We start from the raw sequence: 9,729 nt of genomic DNA, 5'->3' as shown, positions 1-9,729 counted from the left end.
TGAGGGAGCCCTGCTCAGGAGTGGAAGATTTCAGCGGAGGCTCTACATGTACGATTGAAGGAAAATGATAGTTTTCGAAACGCCCTTGTGTAAGAGCGCGTCGCCTTTGATCAACATGCGGAAAAAAGAATCACGACAGATCGCACAGTTAAAATCACCAAGGAAAGTTAACAAAACCCAAACCACTTTGCTTTCTTTGGGCAATATTTGCCTTTTCTAGCTTTGCACACTGAGAGCAAACGCGAACTTTTCCCGTCCGAGGGCGCTTTACTTCTAATACTGCCCGAGCCCTCCCGCAGGAAAACACTTCCCCAACCGGAGGAACCTCGTTTGTTCGTTTAAATATGGTCGCCGTGGGCAAAACTAACGCGTAGAAAGCCGTTGATGAGAGGTCTGAATTGAGGAAAAATAAATGGCTTTTGAGCTACTGAGGTATTAAAGACAGTTTCGGTGCCCTATTGGTGCCCGTTGATGTTCCCGCACAGGCTCCGCCGTTCCGCCCCCGCCCCCTTCCCCACCACGGGGCGGGGCGGGCCGTGCCCCCTCTCGCCCCTCCTCTTCCTTCCGCCGCGCGCTGATGACGATGCGGGACGTGCCGGGCGCAGAGGCGGGTGATATGCCGTGGGGCAACAGAGCTCGCGGCGTTACCGGGACGTGCGCCGCTGACGCCGAGCTCGCTCGCGTGCGCGCGCGTGTGTGCGCCTGTCTCTGTTGAGCGTCCGGAGCGAGCCGCTGGCGCCATGTTCCGCCGGGCCCGCCTCAACGTGCGGCCCAATGTCCGACCCGCGGGCAGGGGCGCCGGCGCTGGCGGCGCGGCGGACCCGGAGCCTCAGGGCTCGGGTTCCCCGGCGGCTGCCAAAGCAGAGGCTGCGGCGGGTGCGGCGGCCGAACCCCAGCCTGTCGCGCAGCGGGCCCAGAGGTGAGTCTCACCGAGGCCCCGCAGTAGCCCGGGGTGTGGGAAGGGGGGCGGGCCGTGCGGCGGGCCTCCCCCGGCGGGGTCTTGCCTGGGCTGCTGCCACCGCCCGGCCGTGGATCCCCGGGAGTGGGACGGGCGTGGGGAGGTGGGGAGGCTCGCCCTTCAGAAGCCCCTGGAAACGTACTGGTGGCAGGTTCGCCAGTAGCGCTTGTTGTCACCGCCTGTCACCTCCTGGCTGTCCCTGCTTTGGAGATGTCCCTTCTTGAAGGCTTCCTGAAATAGAGGTGCCACACCGCCTTCCGGACGGTGCCTGGCGACAGTTGTGTATGTGGTAATTGGACAGCGACTTCTGGGTATTTCACGCATTTGCAACCTAAGCAAAACCTGGCATTTCTTTACTGCGGTTGCACTGCAGGTGATTGAAGTAATATGTAAGTTAAGACTGCAAAGGAGGGGCCTAGTGTGGTCTGATACTCAGTTTTTCTGGCACCGCAGCATCAGGGAGCTTCAGTTTGCCGTGTACAGCAAAAATTCTTCACAGTCCATAAGTGAATAAGTTTGACTTTGTGTTCTTACAGGGCTTCCTGTTTTGTATTTGCTTCTTCACGCATTAGTGAGGGAGAACTTTCTGGCTTTTTCCTTTTTGTTTGTTCAGTTTTTAAAGTGCTTTTCATTGCAATGGAAATGTGTGGTACGGTTGGTCCTAGGACCAGTCCTTCAGGACCTCCCTGTTATGGATTAACTCTGGCTGCTAAGTCACATACAGCTGCTTGCTCCCTCCCTGCCCCCTCCCTCGTGGGATTGGCAGAGAATCAGAAGGGCAAAAGTGCAAAAACCTGTGGGTTGAGATAAAGACAGTTTAACAGGTAAAGCAAAAGCCATGCACACAAGGAAACCAAAACAAGGGATTCATTCCCCACTTCCCATCAACAGGCTGGTGTTCAGCCATCTCCAGGAAAGCAGGGTTCCACCACATGCGTGGAGGACTTGGAAAGACAAACACTATTGCTCTGAATGTCATCCCTTCTTCCTTCCCCCAGCTTTTATTGCTGAGCACAATGCCAGGTGGAATGGAATATCCCTTTGGTCAGTTGGGGTCAGCTGCCTTGGCTGTGTCCCCTCCCACCTCCTTGTGAACCCCCAGCCCACTCGATGGTGGGGTGGTGCGAGAAAAGGCCTTGACGCAATGTAAGCACTGCTCAGCAATAGCTGAAACGTTGGTGTGCTAGCTGCACTGTTGTGGTCACAAATCTGATATATAGCACCATATGAACTACTGTGAAGAAAATTAACTGTGTCCTCACCAAAAGCAGTACAGACAAGTTCTTCAGGACATTTCCTCATAATTGCTCTTCAGAGCAACCTTCTCACTTCTTTTAACAAGTTGTTTTTGCATCTTGCATGAATATTGCTATTCTTTTAGGTGAAACTTGTCCTCCATGACATAATACAAGGTCGTCTTAGTCTTGTTTCCTGTGACTAGGTATTCAGATATCAGACTAGTTGACATGACATGTCTTATGTCTTTGGTAAACCCATGCTGCCTTTTATTCAGCTTGTATCTTGTGTCCTTTATACTTAAACTTGTTTTGCAATGTGCTGTAAGGATATTTTTCTTTCAAATTTTATTAATAAAATTTATGTGTTGCAGAGATCAGCTTACTGCATTTTTTGTTATCCAGAACTTTTTTCTTAAATTAATATATAGTTACTTTTTTTCAGTTATGTGGTACTGTTACTGATTCAGCACATTTATTAAAGATTTCTATGTTTGTAATTTAATGAGTGTCTCAGTGTAATCTAGTTGTAAGTTTCAAAACTAGACACCAGTGCTATTGTGAAAGGAGAATATTCTAAGGAATCTATTCACATGACTTTAAAAATAGACCTTTGCCATATAAGTAACAGGCTCATAAAATATTTTCCTCAGTAAATACAGAATATATCCAAGTGAACAAATCCACAAAACCACATCCTTCTGTTCTAAAGAAAAAGTAGAGGAGTTATAAGAAATTTAAGAGTGTTTGTAGTGGAAGTTGTTCACATTGAAGATCTCTTCAGTTTGCCAGCGCAGTGAAATGTGTGGGCTGTGGCAAGGAAAGAGCTTCTTTGGAGAAGTACAGGTTTGGAAAATGATGCAGTTATTAGAAGAGACACATGGACCACTGGAGTGCTGTGGTGGGTTCCAAAGTTCAGCTGGACAGAGAAGATAGTATCCAACATAAAACTGCTGGGAGACTCTCAGGGGAACTTTTAGTCCTGGGAGCAAGTAAAGGCACAGGTGAGAGCTGTTTGGTCACCATAAATTCCACTGAATAGCTGGTTCTTAAAGTTTTTGGTCGTGTTTGGAGGTGTATAGCAAGTAAATAGGAGAGAACAGGCCTAAGGGATTTATTGCAGTATTAGCTTCTTGGAGAGCTGTCTCTCTAGATAATGCATTTTAAAGATTGGCTGCCAGGGTGCCTCTGAAGATTCAGGAAGAGTGAATTTGAGGGAAGTCACAAAATTTGATTTCCTGAGTGCAGTAACTGGTGACATACAGCACAATGTGTTTGTTGTGTGATCTGCAAGAAAAGTAAAGGCAAATGTGAAAATATCTTGCAAATTTGTCCTTCCAACCTAAGGCATTTCTTCATAGCTGCTCAAACCTGTATCTGTAGTGTCAGTTGTTTTGTTATCTAAATGATGAATGGGTTTTGTTGATTATCAAGGAAGTAAAAATTTGCTGAGCATAAGATTATTTTTTTTTTTAAACACAGTTTCTGCTAAATTGTATTTAACTGTTGTCCTGGTTTCAGCTGAGAGGATTGATTTTTCTTCATAGTGGGGATATGTTTTGGATTTGTGCTGGAGACAGCATTGATAATATAGAGATGTTTTTGTTCTATGGACCTATTGTTGAGCAGTGTTTACACGGGGCCAAGGCCTTTTCTGCTTCTTGCACTGCCCTGCCAGGGGGATGGCTGGGGGTGCACAAGGAGTTGGGAGGAGACACAGACAGGACAGGTGACCCAAACTGACCAAAGGGATATTCCATACTATATGACGTCATGCTCAGTTTATAAGGAGCTTGGGGGAAGGGCGGGGGGGGGAGGCAGCATTCGGAGTGATGGCGTTTGTCTTCCCAAGTAACCGTTACGTGTGCTGGAGCCCTGCTTTCCTGGAGATGGCTGAACACCTGCCTGCCCATGGGAAGTGGGGAATGAATTCCTTGCTTTGCTTTGCTTGTGTGCACGGCTTTTGCTTTACCTATTAAACTGTCTTTATCTCAACCCACGAGTTTTCTCACTTTAACTTTTCCAATTCTCTTCCCCCATCCCAATGCGGGGGGGAGTGAACGAGCGGCTGCGTGGTACTCAGCTGCCGGTGGGGTAAAACCATGACAACTGTTCAGAAATCTGTTGTGGCACTCTGATTAAACAAACTCCACAAAATGTAGCTTGTATGGAGAAGGTGAATGAAGAATTACTTTTCACCACGCTGTACAAAAACCAGAGGATGTTGAATGGAACTTGCAAGGATCTCATTCAGAACACACAGACAGGCACCATGTAGTAAGGCTGCTGAAGTCCTTGCTGATAGATGTTCTGTGTACTAAAAATGTATATGAACTTACAGTGTGGCACAAATTGATTCAGAAGAGTCTGCTGAAGCTGCTAAATACAAAAACATCTTTTGTAGGATTTGCCTGAGACAGTTAGTAGCTGGAGAGGATTTGGAAAAGTTTCACTGTGTGTTTATGCTTTTCTTACATTCCTTCAAAGGCATTTGCTTATGATTGTTTTTGAAGATGGCTAAGTGAACCATGGGTGTGGTTGTCTGTATGTTCAGAAACAAGGCATAGTTCCAATGTAAAATTAAAAAAACTCTTTATGACTCAGTTGTAATTCTGCTGCAGTCTTACTGTAAGCAACATCAAGGAGCCAAACGCTGGAGGAGCCTGCAGATTTAGGAAGATCATAATGGCTGGCAAATTTGCTTACACTTTGAAAATTATTTCCATGTAAGGGATGCAAAAAATACTCAAATAGAAAGCTTTTCAGGAAAGCTGAAAGTTGTTGCCTCTAAAAGGCTACTTTTAATGTATTAAGTGTGAGCAGTAGAATAACAGCAGCCATTTTTGCTGCTAAGGTTTTTTTTTTAATTCACAGTTTACATATAATCTGGTTGCAAATGTGTAAGAAGTGTGTTCAGTTTGATTGTAGTAAAAATCATCAAACTACTTGTTGCATATAGCTTTAGTAAAATGTTTTTAATATATCATGTATATTATGTGGGTTATACTTTGTAAAGCTTTATTATATTATGATGTTTGGTATCCTCAGCTGAAAGTGGGGGAGGTGAGGGGAAGGAACATACGAGTTTAGCATTAGTGGTCCACTGGCTTGTAACAGCAACTTTAATAGTAATTAATATTAGAAAATAATATACCGGTTCTTACAGTGGATTAGTTTATGAGGAAATACCAGCTAAAGGTTGTGTCTAGTGTGGCTTCTTGTACATAACTGTATTTTTCTGTAGCACTACATTTGTACTGATTGGAGCATAATCATATCTTGAAAGTAAGACTTACAAATCTGTCGCTGTAAAGTATTTCAGAATACTTTTTTAATTTTTCCAGCGATGACAAGGCTGATAGCTCAAATGATGCTGGAGCAGCTAGTAAACCTGCAGAGATGCCTACACAGAGAAGAAAACGGATCTCCACTGTGCCCAATCTTGCCAAACCCAGAGCTGGACCATCATCTGCTCAACATTCTCCATCAAAAGAGGAGAGGCAAGCATCACAGGCTCCTGATGGCAGTGCTTCGCTTCAGAAGGATTCCTCTCCATCAGAAAAGAGTAATGTTGAAAGGTCTTTAAAGTCTTCTATGCTGCCTGAAAAGAAAACACCCGTGCCACAAGTGCCACAGTTTTCCCCACTAAAAAAATCAGTGAACAAAGAACAAACTGTAGGTGTCACTGCTCAAAAAAATGATGATACCTTGCAGAAGAATGTACCCTCCCCACTCAAGGAGAGACCAACACAGGAAAGAACAGGAACACAAGAGGAAAAGCTACCTGTGAAACTTATTCCTGTAAAAGAGAAACAAACATGTTCAGACCGTGAAAGGATCCTTAAAGCTCGGAAGTTAAGAGAAATGCTTAAAGAAGAGCTGAAGAAAGAGCGGATGGTAGGCCTCTGCATTGAGCAGTGCTGATCTGTGAAGGGCAAAGACATGTGATTCACGTAACATACATTATCTCTTTGCAGTAGTGTTTTGTGATGATCATCAGGTGCTTACTGCTAATAACCTGTGATATCTCATAACTCTCTATAGGTTTAGTTTGTTTGTATAAGCAGTAGTAGCACTGTGTTGCCTCATAATACAGATTTCACAAGAAATTGTGTATCTTTTCATTTGATTAGACTCATGAGCCTTTTTGACATGAGACCTGCTATTATATTATGGTCAACATTCCAATTTTTAAAGTTTCACAGTTGGTAATACAGTGGGGAAGTGTGCTATAAGAAGCTTGGGATTTGGAGTTTCTTATATATTTTCAACTTGATTGTTGTTAAAGTTCTGTAATTTTTAATAACTTTTCACTTCCGTGCCAAGTATTGAATTTCCCTGAGAGGGTAAGTCATGTAAGGGTCTGTGGCTTCATCTGTGACAAAGAGTCACTTTTAAGATAAAACTTATTTCAGTTGTGGAGGGTGGGGAGAGGGAGGAACAACAAAACTCCCCAAATGGGGTACTTCATAAACAAAGAAGAATAGTCATTTGTGAAATATAAAGTACTTTCAGGGTGAATGTAAATGTTTTGTTATTTTTATATGGAAACAGTTGAAGCACAGACCTCCAATAATTGAAGGACGTTCCCCACCAGACCGTTCTAAAATGACCATGAGAGACTTGATATACTATCTGCCAGAAAACAATCCTATGAAGTAAGTATGACTCTTTTTCTCTCTCTTTAGGTTAAATGATTTTTCTTTTTCTACCAATTTAGTAATTGTGAAAAAGTATATTCTTAAATCTGGAGTATTAGCACAGATGCGGTATTGTTGCAATGGTAACAAAAGCTTCTGGATATTTTCGCATCTATTCAATCTTCATACAGAAATAAGAGTGAAGATTAGTGTACTTGTTGAAATATAAAAACATGAACCTGACCCTGGTGTTGATTTATCTCTGTGCAAATGCAGAACAATAGAATTTTTTTTAATTTTTTTTTTTTTTTTTTACTTGCTGCTGTTGGATTTTTCAGTTATGGCTGCTAGGGATGGTATGACTGCCTGCCAAATCTAGTGGACTACAGGAAGCTAAGTGTTTCTCCTTCCTAGGTGCTGAAGCACAAAACACACTGCAAGACCCAGGAGGTATCTCCATTCCAGCTGGATGGATGTGGCTGTTACTGTTCCCTTTACAGGTTTTGCCAGTAGCAAGGCTGAATGAGCATCCCAGAGGTGCACATACACAGGGAACACTAAGATAGCTGGCTGCACAGACTGCCACAGACAGAGCAGGGCCTTTTTCCTGCAAGTACCAAAACCACTCACATAAACATGACCAGAGCTATCCAAGTCCTGTTCTTCTTGGTAGCAAATGAGTTTTCCTGTTATTGTCTGTTATCACCTGCTTGTTCATGTTTGTGTGCTTGTGTGTTTTATTTATCACTTTCCCTGTTATTTTTTATTTTATATTGAGTAGTCCTTAAGCAGGTAATGAACCAGATGCTCTTACATTCCCTATGCCCATACAATGGATTACTGCATCAAATATCTTTTTTTTGTCCTTATACAAAAAAAGAGCAAAATGTTATTAAGCAGTGGCAGTTCTTCAGTTAGACTCGAATCTAGATGATTAGACTCAAGTCTAGACTCAAATCTAAAGAATTGAAAAAAAGCTTTTTGCTTCTTTGTCTATTATCCACTAAAAGCAGGTTTTGTGGAATGAAGCAAAAATGTATCTGTACAAATGTTCATCTCTAGCTTTTTATAAATTTCTAGGTCTTCATTGGCAGAAGAAAAGAGAGAAAAAAATTCTGCACTGAGTCAAATGAAAGAGTAAGTCTTGGTGATGGATGTATTTACAGTCAAACAGTTTTCTGATGTTGGAAAAAACATGTTTCTTTGGTAATACTAACAGTGTAGGTATGGTTTTTTTACTGTTTCGGTATCACAGCCCTTATTTATAACAAACTGTAATTTGGGAGGGGAGAGGGTGGTTAAAGAGCGTTTTGCTTTCAAGTTTATTTTTTTGGATTTGTCCATTTTGCAATAGAATGAAAAGCAGATTCCAGAGTTTATGTATCGACTAACTTGCTGGTGGGTTGCATTGCTGGGTGGTTCATTAAATTGTTGAATGTCTGGCATACAGAGCAGCAATTCAAAACACTAAAAAAAGTAATATTTTTGCTTGATGTCTTAAAATTGTAGACAGGAAGAGAAAAGTACCCCTGATCCTGAAGAGGAAGATGAGGAGGAAGAAGTAGAGAATGGGGAGGAGAGTCAGGACGGTCCACTTCTAGTTCCTCGTGTGAAAGTAGCAGAAGATGGTTCAATTATTCTGGATGAAGAAAGGTAACAAATCCTGTGCCTGACTCAAGGACAATATATATTATGTTGCTGTTTAGTTTTTGAATGGAGAACAGTTACTTTGGACAGGGACAAAGGTGAGTTTGTTTATATGTTGAGAGATGAGCTATCCTAACTTAGGAAACAGTGCAAGTATGTGGCAAAGTATGAGCAGCAGTTATCTGCATCTCAGTAGTGGCAAACTTTCTCTATGAGAAATGTTTATGGAGAAGGAGAGAGAGGAAGATGTCATATTTTACTACAGTGAATGAATGCTGAATATTTGTCAAGCTTTCAAATGTCTTCTGTTTAGTTAACTTGTTTCTCACAGTTGCATGCGTCTGCTTACTGTTATTCAGTTTTCAGTGTGATTTGCTCCAGCAAAAACATCTTGCGTGTTGCTGCTTTACTCAGCTGTCAGTGTTTTCAGGAACTTTGCTTAGACTATGACTTTTTAAAAGTATTAGATTACCTAATTATTGAGTTCCCTAAATGTATTAGTAGCATGAGATGTAACATAAGGTGTAAGGCTAGAGCAGTCCTGGTAAAGGAATTTGAAAGTATTCTAAAAGGATATGGAGAGGCTTTTGTGGTGTTGCAAAATAATTTTCTTGACTGTTAAAAAGACAATTTTATATGTGTATTTTTTTAAGATATTTAATCATGTCTGTCTGTACTGTATCTTATAAAAAGGGAAAAGGAAATTTACTTGCCCAGACTGAGCAGGTTAATGATTTATTGCTGCATTTTCTCATTAAAATACATGTTAATATAATTATTAAACCTGGTTATAGTACCAACTCTGACTTATGGTAGGAAAAATCTGAATAGCTGGCTTATAAACATTTATTATGTCTCTTGTTAGCAATATTTTCAGATGAGCCTCTGTGTGTTTGCTTTTCCAGTTTAACTGTAGAAGTTCTAAGAACAAAAGGTCCATGTGTTGTAGAAGAAAATGATCCCATATTTGAGCGTGGCTCTACAACTACGTATTCCAGCTTCAGGAAAAGCTTTTACACAAAACCATGGTCAAATAAAGGTGAGTATATTTTTAGTTTCAAGTTTTGAGTCTGCAGAAGAATCTTAGTTTTCCACCTATGCTTTGTACTCAACAATTATTTCTAGTGGAGTAAATGGATCTACTTATGTGTGACATAGTCTCAACCCTCCAAACTCTTAAAACAAGTAGAGCTCTGATATTTACTATGAAAATTGGCATGTTTAAAAAAATCCAGTGCCTTATGATATG

At 41.8% G+C, this 9,729-nt stretch overlaps 1 protein-coding gene across 3 annotated transcripts in view; it reads left to right on the top strand.

Annotated features, from left to right (window-relative positions):
• Window positions 1–569: 569 nt before the first annotated feature.
• The window catches only part of BDP1 (BDP1 general transcription factor IIIB subunit), a 57,146-nt gene continuing 47,986 nt past the window's right edge, over window positions 570–9,729 (top strand). For all 3 annotated transcript variants that reach the window (XM_075741140.1, XM_075741141.1, XM_075741139.1), the window contains exons 1-6: window positions 570–919; window positions 5,538–6,090; window positions 6,748–6,851; window positions 7,914–7,970; window positions 8,343–8,486; window positions 9,386–9,519. In XM_075741140.1, the coding sequence (XP_075597255.1) occupies window positions 741–919; window positions 5,538–6,090; window positions 6,748–6,851; window positions 7,914–7,970; window positions 8,343–8,486; window positions 9,386–9,519 (1,171 nt within the window). In that variant the 5' untranslated portion in view covers window positions 570–740. The remainder of the gene's footprint in view (window positions 920–5,537; window positions 6,091–6,747; window positions 6,852–7,913; window positions 7,971–8,342; window positions 8,487–9,385; window positions 9,520–9,729) is intronic.

Source organism: Balearica regulorum, chromosome Z, assembly GCF_011004875.1.
Source record: "Balearica regulorum gibbericeps isolate bBalReg1 chromosome Z, bBalReg1.pri, whole genome shotgun sequence".
Classification (NCBI taxonomy): Eukaryota; Metazoa; Chordata; class Aves; order Gruiformes; family Gruidae; genus Balearica; species Balearica regulorum.
Note: the sequence above shows the minus strand (reverse complement) of the source record. Positions and strands in the feature narration are given on the sequence as shown.